Raw genomic sequence first — 24,265 nt, 5'->3', positions numbered from 1 at the left:
CTTACTTACAACCGTCATTTGGATCACCTGCCCCTCTCTTTCGTTGCCTGACCTTACGCTTATTTCCAATACCAAAATAGTCCTATTCCACGTCGCTACAGGTTTCGTAAAACAGGTGGCGAACCCCGGCTCCGCGTTACGCAAGCCTGGACCACTTCACAAAAGGAGACCAGGGAAAGTGGAGGCGAGAGGGTCTTAAAAAATAAAAACAGAAACCACCACCTAAATTTCAGCCCCCCTGTCAAACGTGACTCTGGGTTAAGTTACTTCCCCAGACTCCATGTGCTCCTCGTTATGAACAGCTACGCGCGGGGTTGCCGCGCTGATTATGACCACAGTGTCCGGCACACGGAGAACGCTCTTAAACAGCAATTACTACCACTACTCTGACCGACCACCACGTGGAAGTAACTAGGGTAACTCAAGTGGCGCGCACAAGACCAACCAGGGACGAGAAAACGGATTCGGTGGGGCTAATCACGGCAGCCCGCTCCAGGACGCGGGCGAGAGCTCTGAACGCGGTAAAATGTTCAAGCAGGAAGCGGGAAGCGGGACAGCCGGCCCCCGCGCTCCGGCGTTCGGCGGGGCTCCAGGGCGACGCCGGGAATAAGGAAGGGAGGGAGGCCCCGGCCAGTCTCTGACCTTCATCTCCCGCTCGGGGATCATGGCATCCATCTCGTCTCCCATCGCGCCACCCTCTGTTGGCCGAAGCAGCCGCTGCTGCCGCCCGCGGCCTTGCCCACACGGCCCAGGCCGCTCCGGGGCCAACTTCCTTCCTTCACAGCAGGCTGCGCTCCGCAGACTCCGCACTTCCGGCGCGCTTTGGTGACGTCATACGTCCCAGTCGGCGGTGACTGAAGGACCTCCTGAAGTCGCGCGCTCTCCTGGCCACCGCCTCCTATTGGCCGGCGAGGGGGCGTGGCCCCAGGGCGGACGCGCCTGCGCCCTGAAGCGCCCAGGTCCCGCCCCCGGCGTCGAGGCTGGAGCGGGCTGGCTGCCTGTTGGTTTCTGTGGTTGCGAGGCGCCTGCTCGCGTTCCCCCTACTCCTTTGTGCCGCTGAGACCTCACATTAACACTGGGGTGTAGGTGGTTACTAACAGTTCCCGAGTGAGAGGAGTTAGGAAACCTGACAGACGTTTCCAGGGGGCAGCTCTTGAGAGAGGCTTTGCAGGGGGGTGTGGAGGAACAGGTTCGAAAAGTGGGTGGGTGGGGCCACGGAGGACTCTTCCGTGTCTGAGCAGGAAGGCTGAAATGAGAGGGTAAAGGGCACCAGAGATCAGCTTGGCTCCTTCCAGGGTAATCATTTCCCGAGCAAGAGCGTGGAAACTGCGCAAAAACACTTAACGTGTGTTATTTAACGTCCAAGACATCCTAGTCACCGAGGGGTTTATTGTTGCCATATAATTGATGAGAAGTTTAGAAAATTCCCCAGTGCCCCTCAGAAAGGGGTGAAGGCAGGATTAGAATTCAGCTTGTCCGGATGTGTCGATTGATGACTATTACAGTCCTACGTAGAGGTGTTTGTTTTGGAATTATAAACGCTCTGGGACAGAAATTCTTAAATCTGGAGCCTAGGGGTTAACGCCGCGGATGGGGATCATTTTCTTCTACTTTACTGTTTGGTTTCAGCAAAATTGCTGATCTGCTTCAAGGCTGCTTTTTTAAAGCAAGGATAACATAACAGAACCTGTCTCGTGGAGCTGTTGTGAGGAGTAAATGAAGCTCAGCATTTAACAGAGCCCGGCACACAGGACACATTCTTTCCAACTGTCACTATATTCGCTGTCTCCTGAATTTGTTGAGCCCAGGAACTGTCCCCAAAATACACAAATCAAGACACTGATAAGTTTGTCTGTTTTATTTCTAGTCCGTGGAGATGATAGCCAGCACCACACACACTTATATGCGTACACGTACACACACACACACACACACACACACACACACACACACACACTTCATCCACCTGAACTTGCCTAGCAAACTCCTTCCTTTTGAGTCACTGGGACAAAGCCACACTTGGCAGTCCCCAAGTTGCTGGTTGCATTAGTTAGATTTGGTCTTTCAGAAAAAAGACAGCTGAAGAAGTCCTAGAGCCAATAGCCACGATCTGAAATACATGCGCACACCCCCTTTTCCGGGACCACTTTTGAGCCCCTCTCCCTCTAGGAAATGGTGGAGGAACTGGTGGTGTTTCCCAGGATGCTCCCCATCCAACGAGAGAACTTTCTTTCCTGCCCTTTCCAGAAGCTGGGGACACACCTCCTTGCTCCCCTCCCTTAAAGGAGGCTTTCTACAGTCTTATAAACTGTGGGACCTCCTCAAGTAAGCCTGATTGCTTCTGCTCTCCTCTCTTTAGTTAGGAACAGTTACACTGACTATAATGGGTAGTTAAGGAAGGTGTTACCTTGCTCAAAGGTCTCAGCCTGTCCCAAAGAGAGGACAGTGGGAAGGGGTGGGGACAGGCAGCTGTTCATCTAATGATCTCCAGAGTGGGGGGTGGGGGGGTGGGAAAGGCAGAGGAGGTGATGGAGTAAGATTTTACATTTGCAGGGAGAACTGTTTTGCTGGGGTTTAAACTTCAACTAGGCTTGTGCATTTGAAGCAGCTCCTTAGGCTGAGGATCAGCCAGTCATGGCCAAATAATCTTGCTCCTGAACTGGTTGAGACTAGTAGATTAACCCAACCGGGCATTTCCCCATCCCCCACCTGCTCCACTCCCCCAAGCTGCTCTAAGGGCAGCTCCCTGGGCCCTCGATTATGGGTCACTAAGGAGCTGCAGGGAGCCCACACTGGCTCCCCCCTCCAACAGCACCCAGACGTTTCCACTTAAGGATTGGTGAAGACTTCTCCAAGACTCATGGCTCAGTCTCGGGCCCAGGATTGCGGTGCAATCACCCCATAGTCCCCTCTTTCTTAACATTCACCTCACTCGTCGTTGCCTGGGTCTGACTTCCCCACAGGACTCTAAATTCTAGGAGTCTGTCCAGTTCACTTCTGGGTCCTTGGCTCTTGGCCCATAGCAGGTGTTTAATAAATATGTTCGATGGATGAGCGCATCTAAGTCCTGAGTGGGCGGTATAAGGGACTCCGGAACAGATGGGGTCAGGGCTGGGGTCCCTGCTCAGCCAAGATGGGGCTGAGGGTTGACACCTTCCTGTATGAGTTCTGAGAAATGGCTTGGCAGAGAAGCTCTAGGGAAGGCAGAATTGGAGAGCACCCTGGCCCTTACCCAAACCCTGTTGCTGACCTGGAGGCACTGGGAAGGGTGAGTCCTGGCCCAGGGCCTTCCTCAATCGTTGACCTAGGAGATTTCCCCTCCCTGCACCTTCTCTTGTTGGCATCACTGACTGAGACAGCCCAGGGCAGAGGCGAGGCATGGGCATGGCATCTGAACACCTGGGTTCCAGTCCAAACTTCCGTCTCCCGATTAACCCCTTCCTTGGCAAGGCACTTAATCCCTGTGAACACCACAGTTTTCTCGCCTGTGAAACGAGAGGTCCGGTCCAGCTAACCTACAGAGCAGATCAGGGTCCTAAAACACTGGGAGTCCATCACAAGGGACCCCAATCCAGTCCCCAAGCTCAAAGTTTTGGGATGGAGAAAGGGGTGAGAGGACAGGCACATGTCGGGACAAAGTGGGGAGGCTTAAAGCTTATAATACGTGGTCAATAAATATCTGTTGAATGACTACATGGGGGAATGAATGAATGAATGAATGAATGATGTAAGGTGGTAAGTCAAATAGGGGGGGCACAGTCAAGTTTCAAGCAGATTGGGATCAGAAAGGCAACCTTCTGTTTCTCAGCTCTTGGCTTATTTAGTGGGGCTGACTTTTTGCCATAAGTACTCTATTCCTCCTTTTCCTATCCTGCTGCCCTCAGCATCCTCCCCGAAAGGTGCCACCAGACTGAACTGACACGCCTCCCAAGGCCCCTCGCCTCCCTTCTACCCCCTTTGCTGCCCCAGCAAAGGGCAAGGGGGCTGCACTTTCCCTCTGAGCTGCCCATAAAGGTGTGGCTGCAGGCAAGGCCTGAGGATTCCTTCTGGAACCTTCTGGAAGGGCTCAGATTGCCAAGCCGCTCTCTCCCTCTCTCCTTCTGTCACCTCCCTGAGGATGAGAAGTGTGGACTGAGGCGGAATCAGCTGGGGAAATGGGACACTGAGTGGCCACGCCCTAGACAACCTAAGAGCACGAACCACAGAGCTGTCCGAGCAAACCTACTCCAGGGCCTTCCGAGAGTGGGCTGTGGTCCTCACCAGGGCCAGGCCAGCAAGCCTGGACTTAGCTCCAAGACCCTGGAAGGACAGACTGTGCCGGCTCCAAACATGAGGACCACAGCCTTCCAGGCTCCCTGTCCTGGCCCTGCCCCCTCCAGTTTTTGGTTTGATGTCAGCCCTGCTGCACAGGGAAGGGGGGAGGAGGGAAGAACAGAGGGAGGGTACCAAGGCTCAGAACTCCCCGACCCAGAGCCCCTTGAAGGCAGATAATTTGTGCTTTACAAAGTGATCACCAGTTCTGCTGATTAAAAAAATAAACAAACGCACCAAGACCAAACAAAACAAAGAAGACAAATCACAATGAGTCAAGAGGGGCAGCAAAATTAGTGGGGAGGAATGGGGGCAGGTCCAGACGGGGGTCCTCAGGGCAGGCTGGCAATGTCTCTCTCTGGAGGGGGACCAACTGGCTTGGGGCTGCTCTCGTTGGCTTTTCCTTCAAACATCATGACTCTGGTTTGGAAGATGGAGAAAAAAACCAAACAGGATTAGGATTCCTTCCCTCATCAGGGGAAAGATCATCCCCGCCCTCGGGTCTGTAGGGTCCCCAACAGAATGCCCTTGCACCCATTCTCCATGGGATCTTCTCTGTGTGGAAGGGGTGGCTAGCCCCTTTTTCGCAGAAGAGAAAACCAACGTGCAGAGAACTCTGTATTCTAAGCCATGCGTCTTCCCCTAAACACGCTCCCGGAAGGAGGCAGAGCCGTGGCTCTGCTCAAAATCCCTTCAGGTGTTCAAGAACCTCCCAAGCCTTCGGGGGTAACATCTAGGAGGGGCACCTGAGTGGCTCAGTCGGTTAAGCGGCCGACTTTGGCTCAGGTCATGATCTCACGGTTCGACGCTGAGCTCGAACTCACAAAGCACGAGATCGTGACCTGAGCCAAAGTCGGCCGCTCAGCCGACTGAGCCACCCAGGCGCCCCTAAAAACTCAACTCTCAATTCCTGCCTTCCCCACCTGCGCTGCCCCTAAAGCAAACAGCAACGTCACTCGGTGACTCAGACCCCAGACAGATCAGAATCATCTGACTCCTTGTTAGCCTATACATACCCCATATCTGGGCATGGAAGCAAACCTTCCAGTTCTGTCTCCCAAATCATTCCCGATTCCAACGGTTTCTGCCTACCTCCTCTGTACCCTCCCCAGGCTGAGTGGCCTCATGTCGTGCCTGCACAGTCTCCCTGCGGCCACTCTCACCCCTACCGCAGACAGAGGCTTTTAAAAGTCAGCCCCAAGGTGCCCGGGTGGCTCTTGACATTAGCTCCGGTCGTGATCTTGAGGTCGCAGGATCGAAACCTGCATCCGGCTGGGTGCTGAGTGTGGAGCCTGCTTGGGATTCTCTCTCCCTCTCTCTCTCTGCCCCTCCCCCACTCATGCTCTTTCTCTCTCAATAAATAAATAAATATTTTTTTAAAAAAGTCAGCCCCTAGCTTAAAGTCATCCAATGGCATCCCTCCACGTTAGTGCCAAGTGCTACGTGGGACCGTGACCTACAAGGTCCCGTGTCTGCCCGTCTCTGCAAACTCATCTTCACTCACTGTGCTCACTGATGGCCGGACACACTAGCCTCCATGCTTTTCCTTTAGGCCCACAAGCACAGTTCTGCCTCAGGACCCTTGCACTTGCTGTTTCCTCTGCCAGGAATGCTTTTCCTCAGATCTTCACATGGCTCATCTCTTCACATCTCCCTCCTTCGGGGCTCCGGTCAAAAGCTGTCTTCTCAGTGAGATCTTCCCTGTCCACCATGCCGTCCATCTCTGTTCTTCTCGTCCACTTTATTTTTCTCTGTACTACGCCATTGCAATCTGGCATTTCAGCTTTTTCGGGGTTTTGATTTTGTGTTTGTCTGCCTCTTGTCATTAGAATGAAGCTCCACGAGCCCAGCAATTCATGTGTCCCCAGCGCCTAGAATAATCCTTAGTACATAGCTGGTGCTCGGTAAATATTTGCTAAATTAATACATGATAAATCTACGGAGTCACGGGGTAGACCAGCACCCGACATGCAGTAAATGCCCTAAATCTTAGGTGTTTTCCAAAAACATCAGGCCTCCTGCTGGCTGCCATCTGGCCTCGCAGGTGCACCGCGGTCTAACCTTGATGGTTGTCCCGCCATACCTCTTGCCCCAGCCCACCCCACACTTAAAGCTCTGCGGCCTGACCCGTGGGCTCATGAGGAGTCCTTCAGCCTCCCTGGGCCTCAACCTCCCCCTTCATGACAAATGAGCTTGGTATATTTTCATTTGTACGTTCAATGCAAGAGACTCCCCAGGGAATGTAGTAGAATCATTTTACAAACGAGGAAACTGAGGCTCAGAAGGTTTCCCAGTAGATTTATCACTGCCGTCACCACCACGGTTGCTGCTTACTGAGTCTGACTCTACAGGAAGTTCTGCTACAGGCGAACTCTGCCTGCAAGGTACACGTTAATGTGACCATTTGACACATAAGGAAATCGGGTTCAGAGAAATTGAGAACCTGGTCCAGTACACCACCCAAGGAATTCTCTCCGCGCAACAGTGACTTTGACTTCAGGGGCCCCAGGAGAGGCGGGCGGTACTCACAGCTTGAGCACAGCCGACCGCTTCCCCAACATCATGTTCACGAAGTCACGGTAGGAGATGGTGTCGCTGACGCCACCTGTCACCTCTGAGATCATCTTTTTCATCTCCAGGTGGGTCTTGGGGACCCCGAGCTTCTCCATCATCCTCTTTAAAGACATCAGGTCTGCCGGAGGAAAAAGCAGATCCGTTAAGTGGAGACAGGCTATGGGCCAAGCGAGGAAGCTGGCACAGCTCCCCCCACCCCCCTGCCGGCCCCACCCCGCACCCACTCGAAGGAGCCCAGCAGGACAGCCCCTCCCTGGGGACATGCCTTTCTCTTCTGGGGTGAATGAGCCCATCATGCCCTCCCTGCTCTCTTTGGAAACAGTATAGACTAGCGGTTAGGGACATGGGCATCTAGAATCCAACAGACTTGGGTTGGAATCCACCTCTGCTCTTCCTGGCTGTGGGACCTGGGGCAAACTACTCAACCTCTCTGAAACTCTGCTCCCGTAAGTGGCAAAATGGGTTGATGGGATCATTTGGAAGGACGACGTGCGAGAAGTATCCGGCACAAAGCAGGTGTTCGGTAACAGATTCTTTATTCTGTCACGTCCGCGGACCCCCGAGGTGAGGGTGAGCTGTCGCCCGCCGCTCCCGCTACCCAGGAAGTCACTGCCCCGCAAGGTGGGGTCAGGGAGTTGACTTGACCCCAGGCATGGAAAGTCACTCTGCCAGGAGCCCGGTGGCAGCTTCTCTCTACCTGCCACTCCCACCCAGAGGTCCTAGGGTTCCGCCTCGCTGGCAGGGAGAGGATGCCAAAAATATCCTGCAGAGCAGGAAAACCAACAAAAGAATAAAATTCAAGAAAAACAAGGGAGGCACCAAAAAGTCACTACTCTCTGCAGAATTGCTGCCCCTGACCTTCCGGCTCCCAAGGTCTTAGGCAATTTCCTTCATATTGTTTTGTGAACAATGGGTTGGCAAAGGCTGGTGGCACAGAAGTGGGGCAGGGGGCCAATTTGAGGGCCAGGGGAGTGGTTCGCCAGCTCACCCGAGAGCAGGGTGGGCAGGACAGATGCCAGACCCCTAGGTGCCAGGATGTCCAGGGCATTTCAAAGAAAACTGGGCAGCACTCTGCGGGGAAAAGTGAAAGGTCTCCCCCATGCTGCTGGCCAGACTCTGAATTGGCAAGATCTTTCTGGAAGGCAATTTGGCAAGATGCTTCAAAAGCCTTTGACCCAGAATGTCTAATTCCTGAGATTTACTCTAAAGAAATGATCGGCGACGTGGACAAAGATTCATGCGCAAAGATGCTCTTCACAGGATGATTAAAAATAGTCAAAATTTGGGGCGCCTGGGTAGCTCAGTCGGTGAAGTGTCCCACTTTGGCTCAGGTCATGATCTCACGGTTCGTACGTTCGAGTCCCACATCGGGCTCTGTGCTGACAGCTTGGAGCCTGGAGCCTGCTTCAGATTCTGTGTCTCCCTCTCGCTCTGCCCCTCCCCTGCTCACACGCTCTCTCTCTCAAAAATAAATAAGACATTAAAGAAAAAAAAGCATCTTATTTCAGCCCAGGTCACGATCCCCTGGTTCGTGGGTTTGACCCCTGGGTAGGGCTCTGTGCTGACACCTCGGAGCCTGGACCCTGTTTCGGACTCTGTGTCTCCCTCCCTCTCTCTCTGCCCCTCCCTCACTTGGGCTTTATGTCTCTCTCTCTCTCAAAAGTAAATAAACATTTTTTTAAAAAGTGCTTAAAATTAGAAATTGTCTACATGGGCAATACTAAGGCATTGGCTGAATAAATTATAGGCCTTCCCTGCAACAAAATATTGTGCACCCATTAATTATAATTTCAAAAGAAAAGTTAATCATATGTCAAAATACCCACATTATATTATTTTTCGAAAAAAATCAGATTCTAAAATGGTATAAAATAGCATTTGTGATTAGAACAGAGGATGGAAGGATGTAAACCAAAAAGTTTATATTCTGGGAGGTAGGATTGTAGGTGACATTTTTGTCTTTGTGCGTTACTACGTTTTCTAGATTTTCTTTATCGTGAAAATGCATTAATTTGATAACCCTAATTTTTTTAAGTTTATTTTGAGAGAGAGCGTGAGCGGGGGAGGGACAGAGAGAGAGAGTAGGAGAGAGAGAGTCTCAAGCGGGCTTTGCACTGTCAGCCGCAGAGCCTGATGTGGGACTCAGTCTCACAAACGGTGAGATCATGACCTGAGCCAAAACCAAGAGTCAGACACTTAACCGACCGAGCCACCCAGGCAACCCTCCCCCCGCCACCAATTTTTTTTTTTCTAAAGAAAAATAAAAGATAAAAATATATAAAAAGGAGGGGCAACAGCTGAGCGTCCAACTTCGGCTCAGGTCATGATCTCACAGCTCGTGGGTTCGAGCCCCGGGTCGGGCTCTGTGCTGACAGCTCGGAGCCTGGAGCCTGTTTCGGATTCTGGGTCTCCCTCTCTCTCTCTGCCCTTCCCCTGCTCACGCTCTGTCTCTCTCCCCTTCCAAAATTAATAAACATTAAAAAAATTTGTTTTTAATATTTTAAAAGGAGAAGGAGACAAGACAGAGGAGGGGTAGACACAGCAGCAACACTGAGCTCAGGGCAAAACAGAGGTGGGAAGCCAGTTTGAGAAACAAAGGCTGGGATCTGGACCCTGGGCCTGCCACTTAACCATCCCGTGCCCCAAGCAAGTCAGTTACCCTGCTGGGCCTCAGTTTCCTCATCTGTAAAATGGGGATAATTCAGCCGGCCTTGACCAGGTCATAGCATTCCTAGCGATGGTCAAGATACGGTCTTGAACCTGAGTGCCACGGGACAGGCGTTTGTCACCCCCCACACCTGGACCACACGATACAGTAAGGGTCTGCTGGAAGACAGGAAGCAGGGCACACAGAAGCACGATGTCAAAGACAGGACAGTATACAAAGGCAAGGACAAAGGAACTGCCAGCCCCCTGGACCAGGGTGTCAACAGCCTAAGCATCTCCAGCCCCGGGCAGGCGTGAAACCCTCTACCCTGGGTCCTCCCAGCACCTGGCATGGGAGCCTGAGGTGTGAGCAGGGATGTGGGCGGGAGGGAAGCAGAGAGGAGAGGAATCTGGGAGCAGTGGGTCCAGGGTAGAAGTAAGACCAGCTTGTTGGCCTGGCCCACAGGGAAGTTTCCGTGTGTGCCCCTCACGCACACAAGTGGGTCAGTGGGGCTCTCTGGACCCCACACCCTTCACCCACCGAACACCCCCCCTCCCCCAGCACACCCGAGGCCTCACTTACCAATCTCGCCCTCATTGTTCAGGTCAAACTCCATGTACTTCTCTGGAAATCACAGAGCAAAACCCGGCATTAGCTCAGAATCAGGGTCACCCCCCTGGAGGGTCCCAGGGGCTCCCCTGAGGGAGCCCACACCATCCTCCTCGGGGGTCTTGACGTGAGTCCCGTCATCTTAGCCATTGTTTCTGGAGAGAGAGCTCGCCTTGCCCACACCCCTCTCCCACAGGCGCCATGGAGAAAGGTGCTGGGGGCCACTCTGACCCTCTGCTGAGGGGGCAGCTGCTTCCTCCCTGGTCCCCCCCACCCCCCAGCCTGCGCTGGCTGCATCTAAATCACATTGGCAACAGTGACTAGAATAGAATAGGTTCCCAGGCCCTGAGATACAGATTCAGTGGGTTTGGAAAAGGGTGGGGAGGGGGCAGGAATTAGTATGGTTTTAGAGTGTCTCAGGTGATTCTGATGGGCAGTCAGATTTAAGGAGTCCCTGTGGTTCTGAACCTTCTGGGGGGCTGTAGGCACCACTGAGAATCTGATGCTCTCCCAAGAGAAACGCCATAGATCTGCCCTTGACCCAAAGTGGCACACACAGGGTCCCGGGGTACACAGACCCTCCCCTAACCCCCCCCTATAGACCTTGAGTTACGCCTGCCTGATCAAGAGGTCCCGGGAACCCCCAACAGTAAGGGAGAATATGCAGGGCAATGAGCCTGGTATCTTCTAACGAGGGCAGCGTGTGGCCCCGGGCAGGTCACCCCCGCCACAAAACTGCAGGGCCCTCAAGGTCTATTTTGCACTGAACAGCCAGCATGGGAAGCCCAAGGTCTTCCTGGAAGGTCCCTGTGACCTTCACGAGCGCCTGCCCTCCAGCCTCTTGGGCTGCCTCTTCCTCCCTCACCTCTGCTCCACTCCCACTGGCCCTGCTGCCTCTGGCCCATCCACCCCCCCCACCCCCCCACACCCTGCTCCTGCTAGGACATGCTGGCCTGAATGTCCCTCCCAGCTATTCTCAGGGCTCCCCAGCCTTTCGGGCTGGTCCCTGCCACCCCCACAAAGCACCTACCACCATCTGCGCCCCCTGCATTGCCTTTCTCTTTGCCATACCCTCCCCCGCTAGCCTCTGCCTTGGGCAGGGCTCTCTGTGTATTCCCCATTGTAGCCCCAGGCCTGCAGGGGCCCTGGCACATAGTAGGTGCTCATTTGGAGGTCAAATGAGTGAATGATTTGAAAACCTTCACAGCCCCTTTGCTTCCAAGGTAAGTTCCTGTGGTCCCACTCTGCCCTGATGGACCCAATCCTCCATCCCAAGGAAGACAAGGAGAGGAGACTTCTGTCCCTCCTCCCAGAGCCACCTCCCTGGTACCCAGACAGAAGGGAATGGACTGCTCCTCCTTTGCGTGGCTCTCTTTCGGGTGGCGGGACAGGGTGTGTCTTTGTTCTGGCTTTTCTTTTTGTTAATGTTAGGAGCCCCGTTGCATAATGGTTCAGAGCAGGGGCTCTGGAAGGAGACAAACCGTCGGCGGGCCGTGTGACCCCACGCAAGCAAGCCCACCTCTCTGAGCCCGAGTTTCTTCATCTGTAAGTTCAAGCTCACACCCGTCTCCCTCCTGGCCGAATTGGGATGAGTTGGGGGGAGCTCCCAACACAGCATTCCAGGTGCTTCCCCCAAGGTCAACGCTCAACAAATGCTTCGCCATCGGTGTCCTGCCTCAGGACAACTAAGCTGTGGGCAGCCTGAGGAGCACTTGGCAGGCTCTGGGCCTCGGAGCAGGGAGGATGCCCACACTGCCAAGACTTCGGGGGTGTGGGGGTGGGGGTGTAGGGGAAAGGCGGCCTCGAGGATATCCGCCGAGGTCCTTCAGCGGCCAGGGCTCCCTGCACACCCGGTGCATCTCCCAGGCAGGAAAGGTGGGACTGTCCCGCTCCTTATGTGCACGGCTCCTCTCCTTTCGAGCCGCTGGCCGGGAACCAAGCGCCAGGGCCCGGAACAGAGGGACCTTTATGCCGCCCCCTCCCCACGCGGGCTCCCAGGCCCTGTTTTCTTTTCATCCCGTGCTGCTGGGATTCAATGGGCAGAAACTCTGCCCCCTGCCCCACTGTGGCGACACAAACGTCCATTCTGCGCAGGGGCTCCCGAGCCGCTCCCCCGCGGAGGGGAAAGGCAAGAGCTGCTACAAAGAGCTGATTGTGTGCTGGGGCCCCGGGAGCAAGCAGGGCCTGGACAGCAGCGGACGGGAGCCAGCCTGAGCCCTGCCTGCCGAGCAGCTGGGGGGAGAGGGGCCAGGCTGGGCCCGCGGCCGAGGGTGAGGGGTCTGGGGTGGCACAGAGACAGATGGAGGGGCCCGTGCCCGCGCCCGAGCCCCCCACCTCACGGCCCTCTGGGAAGGGGGCGTTCTGGAAGAAACGGGGGCTCAGCCTGGCTCTGCGGGGTAAGGAATCCTACGTGCCAGAGGCCAGCCCAGCTCTGTCAGGGAGGGTGGGGCAGACAGCCCCAGCTTACCTTTGAAGGCCGCAAGCTTTTCCACCAGGTTCTCTTCATCACTGTACTTCTGGTCACACAGAAACTCCTTGAAAGGCGAGAGAACAGTGCTGAGCGCGGGGTCAATGGGCAGAGCTCACTGACACGTAGGCCCATCGCCCTGGTGCCTGCTCCCGCGCCAGGTGGCCTGGCTTGGCCAGGCAGGGCAGGAGGCCCCAGTGTTTGCCCTGGCCTCCTGTCAACCCCTCAGAGACAGATCTGCAGTCCACGCCGTGGGCAGGAAGTATGCTCAGCAGCCCGGGGTGCAGCCCGGAGGGCCTGCCCTAAATACCTTCAGTCAGCCTCCGAATTACCAGTGTGGGGAACTGGGCCTGCCCCAGCAGGGCACCCCAGCTCCAAGGTCCACGGAGCCGCGAGCCCCAAAGTCAGGCTGCCTGGTTCTAGCATTAACTCCTTAGGGATGTGACCCAGCATATGAATTCCTGTCTGCCTCTCGATTGCTTTATCTGACAAATGGGTAGAATTATCATAGCCACTCCTCCGGTTTGTTAAGAGCCGCCAAGGAGCGTGTATGTACGACTCTGGGAAGACAGCAAGTGCTCAATAAACAGCAACTCTTGTATGATTAGCCTCTGCTCTAGCCTTGGGAGGTCACTTACCCTCTCACCTGTAAAACAGGGCTACCGTCCCCTCACATGATGCCTTTCAGAACCAGGTGGGGGGAGGGGCCTGTGGGGGGGGTGGGGGGGGGACACTAACATCAGCCTCCAGAAGGAAACACCAACCTGCACGATCTCTTGGGATCTCCCAGTGGGTCCAAAAGTTAGTTACCATTATCGCTCCCATTTTACAGATGAGGAAACTGAGGCGCACACAGCCAGAGCTTCAAGTTAATTTCATCTCATGAACAGCCTGCATCCTTCATCCCAACACCCAAAGATGGGCGGATGGCAGGCATTCATCTGGCTTTAAAACAAAACACTACAAATTAGTAAGTACCTGTTTGGCCAGGTAGCTTACTTGCCTTGTTGCTGATCTTTATGCAGCCCTGGAACCTGCATTCAGGGAAATACTCCCGTCCTCTGGGAAAGCAGAGGCCACGTTCCCATCCTAGCACCAGATTCTGCAAATCCCCTCTCGTCTCTGGCCACCGCTTTCCTCATTACTGAGCAGACCGAACACGGGCATGGGACCTCCACTCATTTAAGGGACCACAGGGTATACAGCTCTGTTCGAGGCACCAAGAGAGCAGGTGAGACCAAGGAAATAAGGTCCTTATCGTTAAATTACAGGAAGCTCGTGTTTAAAATGATGTTAAATGGGACCCCGGGGTGGCTCAGTGGGCTAAGCATCCAACTTTGGCTCAGGTCATGATCTTGCGGTTTATGAGTTCGAGCCCCTCATCAGGCTCCCTGCTGTCAGCAGAGAGCCGGCTTTGGATCCTCTGTCCCTCTCTCTCTCTGTCCCTCCCCCACTCGTTCCCTCCCTCCCTCTCTCTCTTTCTCAGAATAAATAAACTTAAAAAATAAATAAAATCATGTTAAATATTATCTAGATCAATCACTCAATCTGTTTCTAAATTCCCGCTGTCATGCCCCACTAACTGATGACAAAGTCTGTACTTGTATGACAGGGCTCAGGCAACAAGTATATCTAAGCACGAGGCAGAATATGATCCCTTCCAGGGTTCAAGTTCCTCCAAATTAACTCAGCCCCCTTTGACAGGGAAGGAGACACCCACCTGCCAGTGCTGCTCCCCTTGTTGGTTCTGGGGGCTGTCCTACCCCTTGAGCTCAATTTGCTTGGATCCAGATCCCTGAAAAGGCTCTGGCTGGTGCAGGATTTCTGCTTTGGGCAGGCCCTGTGCTATCTCACTGAGGTGGGAACAGCAGGGCCAGAGAGGTTAAATCACATGTCTGCAGTCCCTGCAGGTTTGGTTTGGAACCTGAGTCTGTTGGACCCCAGGGTCTGTCTCTGCCTCCAGCAGCCTCACAGAGGGCAACCCCAGGGCCCCTGGTATGGCTTGGCCACAGCTTCACATCGGACCTCGGTACCAGGTGCCACGCACGGTCTTGCCCCCACTTAGCTGGAGCTATGACTGTCTCTTGTAGCCTGGGAGGCTCCCCCCCCGCCCCCCCGGCTGGCTCAGTCCAGGACTTCTCTTCCTCTTGGCTCCCTCTCCTAGCTCTTTCCCACTGCTCTTTTCCCCCGTCCCATTCTCTGCCCAAAAGTAGGACAATTACCTCTTGTCTGTGACCCTGAACAAACCAGGCACCTCCCAGGGTCACAGGTCCTATTATCTGCACAGCAGAGGGACAAATAGGTCCGTGGTTCCCAGACTTGGGGATAACGCAGAAGAAAACATTTCCCAAAAAGAAGTTAAAAATAAGGGGAGGTGCTAACATAGACCTGCCAAGGTTTTATTTTGCCAAGTAGAGACTTTAAACAATCACCACTGACTGTTGCCGTGAGTTCAGCAAAGGACATTTCGTAAAAGTAGGAAGTTCATAATGTCAGAATTTTTAAATGGAACCCATTTAGCTGACGTTTGGTTCACTGCCTGGCCCCTGTGTTCCCTCCGCTTTACCATTTCAGGAACTGGAAAACCCTCGTGGGGAGGCAGAAGGGCACGGGCAACGCCCAACATCCGGGAGCCCCTGGAGAGAGACCTGGGGGCCCTCCCCGCTCCCACATTCTGGTTGACCAGAAATCCTGCGCCAGCCAGAGCCTGTCCGTATCATGTACCAACCCCCTCTAGGGATCCAGGCAAATTGGGCTCAAGGGCCGGACACGGTCCCTGGTCTTGGAGACAAATCGCGCACAGACGAACCCAGGACCCAGGAGCGATTCTCGTTCACTGGGCCTGACCCGGAGCCGGCAGGTGCAGCAGCTCTGGGCGTCCAGATTATTGTCTCGGTGATAGAGTCAGTTTTCTCCTTAGTGCTTATGACCACGTGACAGGCTGTCCAACTGGTTCTCCCCCCCTCCCCCTCCCCCCCCCACTAGAGTGAGTGCCTCCCCCATGCCAGGCTCGCTCCCACCTTGGGAACTGTGGCTCCAGCTGTGCCCCTGTCTGCAGCGCTCGTCCGCCCACATCTGCATGGCTCTCTCCCTCACCGTCTTCACCCATTTGCCCAGCTTTCACCTTCTCCAGGAGGCAAATCCCATCCATCCTGTCCACTGCGGTCCTCAGCCTCCACGCTCAACCCGCTTTCTTCCGGCACATCCCTCCTGTCCCACGGGAGGAACCGCCTCCTAACACAATTTACGACGTAGCGCTTATTAAGGGTGCTGTCCGTTGTCCGTCTCCCCCTGCCACAGAACAGGTGCCCAATAAATTTTTGCGGGCTGAGAGAATGGAGACCCAGCGAGGACAAATGACTTGTGCAAAGCAGCACGGCTGGCAAGTGCCCGAGCTGGGATTCAAGTCCACAGTGGGGGCTGTCTGGGCTCTTTCCCCGCTGAGCTGAGGAATCAAAGTGACCCGAGAAAGCGGGTGTTGGAAAGACGCCGGGAGGAGGCAAGCCTTTGGCCAGAGGTTCCAGGAGGACGTCTTTACTGTCTCATGCCCCACAGAAGCCTCACACACGGCAGTGCCCAGCATATAGTAGGTGCTTAGGAAACATCTGTTGAATGAATGGAGAGGCCTGGCATTTAGCCCAGAATCACTTTCTCCACTTGGCAGAGCAGCTTTGCCAAGGCGTATGCGTGTCATACAAGACTGGAGGGGCTCAGGGATTAGAATTACACGTTTCCTTAGAGCCAAAAATGACAAGTGCCCTGAGCCACAGAGTGGCCAGGGCTGGGACAGGCAGCTGACCCGCTCACGCGTGGGCGGGCAGCCTTTGCTGAACCCGGGCTTGGGGCAGCTGGGAGGACCATGCCTTCGGCAGGGCGCCAGGGAGGAGGCAGGTGGGCAGCAGAAGCGGGAGTCCCAGGGGCGGGCCTGCCGGCTCCCACCCCAGCTCCAAGCTTTGGATTCTTGGTTCCTGTTCATGCGCAGCCCACAGCCTCCCCACCTCTAGGCGTCCTCCCTCTGTATCCTTGTCCAGCCTCGGGGCACAGCCATGTCCGGTGGGCAGGTACCCTATGTGTCCACACTCCAGGACCACCCCCCGCCACCCCCGTGCTGCCCTGACTCTGGATCCCCAGACAGAGGAGACAGAGACAGAAGCCACCGCAGATGTTTAGAACAAAAGCAAAAGGAGAAACAGACGGCAAGCTGGAGCCAGAATGCCTGGGATCGAATCACTTAGTAGCTGTGTGAAAATTACTTCATTTGTCTGTGCTGTGGTTTCTTCATCTGGAGGAAGGAGAAAAAGATCTCGTAGGCTTGTCCCGAGGGGTTGCAGTATGAAAGCATAAATACATGTAAAGTGCTCACACAGTGCCTGGCACCTAGTAATTACTAAATAAATGTTAGCTGTTTATTCTTGCGATCTTCTAATATTTATATTCGTACAATCTACTTCTAACCCCCACAGCTCATCATCCAGACCATCATCAGCTATTAAATAGATTAGGAGGCAACCCCCCTTCCCACCGACTTAGGCTGGTTGTGGTTGGCTTCTCTTTCCCTTTTCCGGGTATTCCCATCGGATAGATCGGATAACTGAGGCCCAGGGAGGTTGCTCAAGGTTACCAAGTTTTAACAATTCAAGCAAAGTCTGTCTGCCTCCCTTCACCAGCCCAGCTCCCTCCTTGCCCCAAACAAGAGGGTGTCCTGGCCACAGGCTTCTGGGCAAAGAAAGTCAAAACGGAGCACTACCTTTCCTCTTGGGCAGCTGCAGGAGGTTATTCTGGAGGCCAGGGAACCATCCTATAACCCTCGAGGGGGACGAGGAGGGTGGGTGGATGCATTACTCCACCCCCGGCACCCTCTCCCACTCTGACCCACTGTCCCAAACGACAAGTTTATCCAGCTGCACAAAGTGCCGTCAGGACCTCCAGGCATAAGGGGTGCAGGGGGCTTGGAATGAAATGGTGGCCTGGTCAATCCCCGGCAAAGAGTCAGAAACCACAAGTAGGCAGGAGCGTGGGGTCAAAACTAGGAAGCTGCCAGCCAGACGGTCACGCCTCAAACCAGAGTGTCCACGGGCAAGGCCCAGGAAGGCGGCAGGATTGTTAAAACAACCACAGGGGCATAGAACCTGTAAGGGACTCCTCAGAGCATCCAGCCAGTTCTCTTCGTTCAACGGCCGGGGAAACTGAGGCCCCAGAACGGAAAGGGTCTTGCCTCAAGCCACAATGGCCGGGGGACCTACATAAACGCTCCTAGGTGCGGGGTGTGCGGGGCAGAAGTCACAGGAAGGGAGGTGGGATCAGGTTGACTGGGCTCAAATCCCAGCTGCAGCATTTCTTAGCTCTGTGGCCCTGGGCAACTTGCTTTACTACTCTGGGCCTCAGTTTCCTCATCTGTAAAATGCAATCATAATGATAGAACCCCGCCCCCCCCCCCCCCAGTGGGTCGGCATAAGGATTAAGAGAGCTGGGGCGCCTGGGTGGTTCAGTCGGTTAAGCGTCCGACTTCAGCTCAGGTCATGATCTCACACTCCGTGAGTTCGAGCCCCACGTCGGGCTCTGGGCTGACAGCTTGGAGCCTGGGGCCTGCTTCGGATTCTGTGTCTCCCCTTCTCTCTGCCCCTCCCCTGCTCATGCTCTCTCTCTCTCTCTGTCTCAAAAATAAAATAAAAATCATGCTCTCTCTCTGTCTCAAAAATAAAATAAAAATTAAAAAAAAAAAAAACCATTAAAAAAAAAAAGAAAAGAGCTGAGTGCATAGGAAGAGCCCGGACTCCTACATGTAAGTGTTAACAGTGATGTGTTTGGGTCGCCCAAACTCAAGCCACACCAAGAGATTAGGTGTGAAAAGGGGAAAAGCAGAGACCTACCCACAGCTCTCTGTCCCACATTGTGCCACGGAGTCCTCCTGGTAAGCCTTGACCCTCTGGCCATCCCTATTTGTCCCTGGACACCGGCTGACCCGGCAGGGATGGGCCATCCACACGGGACACAGTGCTCCCATCTCGGCCCCAGGGGACGGCGCCCACAGCCCCACCTGCTCACTGCTGCCTCGGGGTCGTCTACAACCTCTGATGCCCATCAGAACCTACCACCCATCCCTGGGATTCCCATCTGCATACTCATGCCCGGAAGGGAGAATATCCAAAACCAGCAGAGGTTGGCAGCCCCCGCCACGTCCGGGCTTCCAGATCCCTGCCACCTGTCTGCCCCGCCCCCACCCCCTACTTAACTCTCTTTCTGGGCTGGTACCTCCAGCACCTGCTCCCGGATACTTGCTCCTGGCCCTCCAGGCTTGTCTTTATGTATCAGCCGCAGCAGAATTTTGGGGCGGGCAGATATCACCATCTGGGAGGCCATCCAAGGAGCTGGTGGTTGAAACCCCCAAGGACAGGCAGCACCATACTGGGCCGGGCCGAGATGCTTCTGACGCAACCCACGGGCTCTTAAAGGGCCAGGCCGGCCCGGTGCGTGGCAGGAGGCTGTAACGTGCACCCGCGAGGACAGCAGGCTCACGTTCCCCTCAGCAGCTTTGGGGCCTCACCCGGATGCTGCATCCTGGCCAGCAGACGGGGCAGCTGAAGAAAAACACCCCACCGACTTCACAAATGAAGCAGACCCTACCGAAATTCTATCCCCGGCTTCCTGTGACACGGCCACACCAAGGTCGAGACCGGCTGTACCTGTGGGGACACTGAATCCTCCGCGGCTCATGTGGCCGCTTATCACCATCTCCCTTATAATATATTAAGGAGGAGCAAGAGGGACCGGTGCCCAGCGATGCCAGCTGGGCACATTCGCCTGGGCAGGGACAGGGTGGCATTGGTCAGGTCTCAGAGGTCCCCTGTCGCTGGGGATACATAACCCCTGGGCACAGACACCCAGCCTGCTGTGTCCAGTTCTTCCCAGTATAGACGGTACCCGGGGTTGGAAATAACCATCAGGCCCCTAAATGCTATAGGGAATGCCAAGTGCCCTTCACTCGACCCAGGAGGGCTGGGGAAGGCGGGACAGTAGCCAGAGATCCCTATCGCTTAAGCAGGAGCGGCCTGTGTCACAGCTAGGCCACGGCCACCTGGTGGACAGCGTCCCGGGCTGGCCACGGGTGCCGTCTAGAGTCAGAGCCCCGGCTCTGCCACTTGCTGGCCGGGTGACCTCGGGCAGGTGACTTCACCTGGCTGAGCCTCCGTGTCCTCATCTCTAAAACCTGAGTAATCCCTGCCCCCCGGGGATGTTTATAGATCCTTGCTGCACATCTGGGTAAACAAACGCTCTGCCGGGAGGAGTCACTGAGACGATGTATGTGCAGCACTGTGCACGGAGCGAAGGCACAACCCAAGTCATCAGCTAAAGATCCTGGCCTCTGGCCAGTTCACGATGCAGCCCTCGCTGCCCTCTGCACTCCTCCTGCTCAGTCGGAAGGATAAGGGCACTCTGAGGGGCACCCATCCAGCCCCATCGCTTCTCTCTGTCCCTGTGGGGAAACTGGAGAGACCCTGTCCCGTTGCCAGATAAGGCCAGGCCCGGCTGGCCCGGGGTCACCTGCCATGCCTCCAAGGCACAGGGAATGTCAGCTATGTGTGGGGGTGGGGGGTGGGGGAGTGGGAGGTGCTGGCAGGTCCCGCCCGCCTCAGTAGTGCAGAGAATGCGCCCACAAGCACGCGCACTCACGCACACGCGTGGCAGAGACGAACGGGCTATCTTCAGTCTACGCTGTTTAAAACCGGGCGGTTGACTCATCCCACCCACTCCCCCGGCCCCCCAGTCTTGTTTTCTGTAAAATGGGAAGAGACGCTCATGGCATCAGAGTGAGTGTGCAGCGAGACGTTGCCTGAAGTGCTCCCGGAACACTGCCTGGCACATGCCAAGTGCTCGGAAAATGATCAAGAAAACTAAAGCAGAACAGGGGGGAAAAAAAGTGCACTTCCACACAGCCCCGCAGGACCTCCAGGTACCCCCGAGTCTCCCTCAGTTTTTTACTTCTGACCCTTATAACAGCAATCGCTAAGACTGAGCTGCCCTGGTACCCCTTGGAAGCTGGCCCAGCCCGGGGTGGGGGGAAGGCCCCAGAGGGAACTGGGATGTTGGCCCAGAGAAGCCCCCAGAACTGCCAGCCAGGCTGGGCTCTGCCCCAGGCAGCGGCCCCAGGGGTACTTAAGCACATGCAGCAAGGGAGTTACGAAGCCCCATCCTCCATGCGTCCCTGCTTCCTCAGGGCCACTGGGAAACTGCTCGGGCCAGCCCCCCAGAAGCTCTGCTCCAATGGGGCAGTGAAGCTATACCCCAAAGCAAAGCAATCTGAACTGCCAAGGTTCCCTCTAGAATCCGCCCACCCCAGGGAACTTCTGCTGCGGTCATGGTCGTGGGTGGAGCGGACTCAGACCCTCAAACAGAGTGACTCCCTCAGAGTCTGCAAAGAGCTTCTGTCTGTCTGCTCATCTCCACTGACTGTCCTAGGGACTCGGAACAGAGCAGCGATCACTGCTCCCTGAGTTTCAGGCAGGGAAGACTAAGGTTCCCCAGATGAAAGGGTCTGTCCCAAGCTGCGCAGCCAGCAGGGGCTGCGGCATGTCACAGACCCTGCCCCTGGGTTTCCCCTCCCCGCGTCTTAACGCGCCAAACAAACCGATGATAATAATCATGACAGCAGCCGGCTCTCCCGTGTGCTTTCCATAGATTACCTCCCTGAAAAATCACGACAATGAACTACCACTACCTCACGCGGATGGCCCAAGGTCAGAGAGCCAGCGAGCACTCTGCCCACCCCTTCACCCCCACTCGTGACTCCATACTGTGGGGTCAGGCTGCCTCGACCTCCTGGGGTGGGAAGCAGCTCAAACTTCTGGTTTGATCCTGGAGTCCCCTTCCTATGGTTTCATCCAGCGGCCCAACAGCAGCCTGGGTTCACATGACGTGGCTCAGGATAGCATGTGGGCAGGTAAAGGAAGCTAGTTCTGCTTCTGTGTGACCTGAGCCCTGAGCCAAGCCAGTCTACCTCCCCAAACAACCCGGTAGCTTACCCCTCCCCCCACCCTGGGGACTGGCATGGAAAGTCCCACACATTCTCAGCTCCTCTGGTTTGTCTGACTGTAATCACTTCTCCCCCATCTCCAGTTGTCTCTGGCTCAGGGTTCTGCTGGCTGTGGGTGGATTCAGCCAGCCTGGAACCCGCCCGGCCGAGTGGCCCAGGGGGCTGTATGAGGTCAGGGTTCCAGGCTCCTGTCCAGAGGGCAAGAGCAGCCAAGACCAAGGGCGGGCTGGCTGTGGAGTAAACTGGAAGGTGGCCCAGCAGCTTGGACCCCTGAGAGCCCCAGCCAGATGTCCAGTCTCCCTTTTAGCTGTGCTCAAGATGGCACCCGGGGGCAGGGCAATGATGGCAAAGAGGAGCCCAGAGTTTACTTGGAGGGACCCTGGGTCCCCAGAGCCCCGCATGGGATTCCTACAGCCAGTGGAATGAAATCAGATAGGCTGCCTAGTTCCAGGCCCTCCAAAAAGAATCAAGGAGGGAATCAAGCCCCAGCGAGAGGAAATACTACCCCCAAGAGGCAGCCCCTAGACCCACCTCCACACAGCCTGGACCCCGAAGACACTCACCCGCTTCCCATGCCGGGACTCTGAGCTGGGCTTGGACCGTGGGTGCCCAGCCGCTGAGGGAGCCAGCAGGGGGAATAGCTAGTCTTGTTTCGGTGAGCCCGTTAGGAGTGAATCTGGGAGACCGCCTCGGGGAAACAACTCTGGCACCGTCCACGACATCTTCCCTCCTGGCAGGTGCGGAACCACGCACACTCCACGCCTTGCCTCAGCCAGTCCTCATCGTGACCCCCACTCCGCCCCGAGAGCCTTTGCTGATCACCACAGAGCTGGTCCGCGATGGAGGCCAGGCCTGAGCCCAGGTCTCACAGAACCCCAAAGCTAGGACTGTGCTGCCCTTGAGCTTTGGCCAATCCAGGCAGGCCCTGACACTTTTCCTTATCTTCTACGATTTACATGCTCGTTCCGCAAACGTTTACGGAGCGCCCATTGGGCGCCCAGCCACAGTAGGAAGGATTTCTTTATAGAAATCCACCAGGGCCAATGAGAAAAGCATCAAGCCTCTGGGAGAAGCTTCCCTAAAAAGTTGGAGTGAGAAAGAGGTGTGGGGTGGGGGCGGGGGTGGAGCACTGGCCTGCAGCCTGGACCCCCGGGTTCTCACAGCGGCCCCATGTGGACTCTGGACTTGCTGTGCCACCTCGCCTCTCTGAGCTGGGACACATGGGGGGGGGGGGAAGGGGGGGGTCCCTCCTGCGCCACATCCTTGCAGCTGGTCCCAGGCGGGCTTCCGGGGAGCCCCGGCCCGGGGGCACCGGAGCTCCTGGGCGGGCCCTACCTCCCCAGTCTAAGAGTAACGACTTGCAACCCGAGCCGCGGGAGGAGGAGGGGGAGGGAGGGGGGGGAACCTACCTGGAGGCGGGAGGCACAGGGGCAGGGGCCGAGGGAAGGAATTGGAAGCCCAGAGGAAGGAGAGAGGGGGTTGAGGCGGCCCCAGGCACAGCCTCGCGGACGGGGGCGGGCCCCGGGGGGCTCTGGGATACTCGGGGGAAACTCGCCGGCCGCCCTGGCGGCGCGCGCTTACCCGGTTGATCTCGGCCAGCCTCCTCTCCTGCCGGGCTTTGAGCAAGCCGAACGCCTTCCCTCCTGCCGGAGACAAAGAAGCGGCCCGGGAAGCGTGGGTCTCCCCGGGCCCCGCGCGGCGGACCACGCCGCGCGCTCCGCGCGCGCAGGTGGCGGGCGGGGGACTCCGCGCCGGGGGGGGGGGGGGGGGGGGCGGGGCAGGGGCGCGGGGACCGCGGCGCCTACCTTGGAACCTGTTGCCGAGCGCGACCGACATGGCGAGCGCGGGGCTCCTCCCGCCGGCTCCGGGCTGGGCGGCCGCGGCGAGGCACGACGACGAGGGAACTGGCGCCCGGTCCGAGCTCCGGCGGCGTGTGGCGGCCGCACCGAGGGGCGGAGGGATGGCGCGGGCGGCCGGACACACCCCTCCCGCCCTCCACCCTCCTCACCCCCCCCCCCCCCCCGGGTCCTCCCGCCCCGCCGCCCGGCCGCCGGCATCAAAGCGGCTATTATGCGGGGCGCCGCGCCCGCCGCCCGCCCCTCTGCTGGAAGACGCGGAAAATGCACAGCGCGGGGCCGCCCGTGAGCGCCTCCCTGCCTGCTCCTCCCGGGACCTCGACCAGTCCCTTCCCAGCGCCGGGCCGCGGTTTCCCCTTAAAGAAACTTGGGGACCATCTCAGTACGCACTTGCTGTTGGGGTGGCCTCCAGGATCCGATACCGTCCCGGCGGGCAGAGAGCCTGCGTCCACCCGCCGAAGCTGTTAAGTCGCCGCGGCCCTTTGCGCAGCACGCGCTGGTGGAAGGCAGGCCAGATCTTTATTTTTAACCCTCGGAAGAAAACTTCCAAAGCTTTCAGGCCGTTTTGTGTGTTTGCTTTTCTGTTTGTAATGACACAGTGTCACTAGGACATCAGTGACACCTGAAGTCAAATCGGGATGCTTTCCTGTTTTGTTACTAAGATCTATTTCTTTAAAATGTTTTCGCTTGAGAGAGAGTGTGTAAGCGTGTAAGCGGGGCAAAGGGGCAGAGGGAGGGGGAGAGGAGAGAGAGGGAGAATCCTAAGCAGG

The 24,265-nt window shown here is 56.3% G+C and overlaps 2 protein-coding genes across 10 annotated transcripts in view; both read right to left on the bottom strand.

Annotated features, from left to right (window-relative positions):
- The window catches only part of NUP214 (nucleoporin 214), a 93,566-nt gene extending 92,739 nt beyond the window's left edge, over positions 1-827 (bottom strand). For 3 of the 8 annotated variants that reach the window (XM_042913514.1, XM_042913517.1, XM_042913515.1), the window contains exon 1: positions 643-826. In XM_042913514.1, the coding sequence (XP_042769448.1) occupies positions 643-687 (45 nt within the window). In that variant the 5' untranslated portion in view covers positions 688-826. Of the gene's footprint in view, positions 1-642 lie in introns of all 8 variants that reach the window. The other 5 variants (XM_042913521.1, XM_042913520.1, XM_042913519.1 and 2 more) reach the window with 3 other exon arrangements.
- Positions 828-1,843: 1,016 nt separating this feature from the next.
- Positions 1,844-23,609, bottom strand: AIF1L (allograft inflammatory factor 1 like). Of its 2 annotated transcripts, XM_042913524.1 has the most exons (6): positions 23,445-23,609; positions 23,221-23,282; positions 12,609-12,675; positions 10,115-10,156; positions 6,841-7,003; positions 1,844-4,731 (listed from the first exon to the last, which is right to left on the bottom strand). In XM_042913524.1, exons 1-6 carry the CDS (start codon positions 23,473-23,475, stop codon positions 4,644-4,646), a joined length of 453 nt encoding a protein of 150 aa, XP_042769458.1. In that variant the 5' UTR covers positions 23,476-23,609; the 3' UTR covers positions 1,844-4,643. The 2 variants fall into 2 exon arrangements, with proteins under 2 accessions (XP_042769458.1, XP_042769459.1); XM_042913525.1 differs by lacking the exons at positions 23,221-23,282; positions 23,445-23,609 and adding an exon at positions 14,831-14,857.
- Between the last annotated feature and the right edge of the window lie 656 nt (positions 23,610-24,265).

This window comes from Panthera leo, chromosome D4, assembly GCF_018350215.1.
Source record: "Panthera leo isolate Ple1 chromosome D4, P.leo_Ple1_pat1.1, whole genome shotgun sequence".
In the NCBI taxonomy this organism is placed as follows: Eukaryota; Metazoa; Chordata; class Mammalia; order Carnivora; family Felidae; genus Panthera; species Panthera leo.
The sequence above is the reverse complement of the archived record's forward strand: the minus strand, read 5'-3'. Positions and strand labels throughout refer to the sequence as shown.

What these genes read in the sequence shown, in the direction of transcription:
- AIF1L (XM_042913524.1), bottom strand. Translation starts at nt 23,475, where the DNA reads ATGTCGGTCGCGCTCGGCAACAGGTTCCAAG. An exon ending in GCTCGGCAACAGGTTCCAAG is followed by an intron (nt 23,283 to 23,444) that starts GTAGGCGCCGCG and finishes TGTCTCCGGCAG; the next exon opens with GAGGGAAGGCGTTCGGCTTG. An exon ending in GGCTGGCCGAGATCAACCGG is followed by an intron (nt 12,676 to 23,220) that starts GTAAGCGCGCGC and finishes TCGCCTTTCAAG; the next exon opens with GAGTTTCTGTGTGACCAGAA.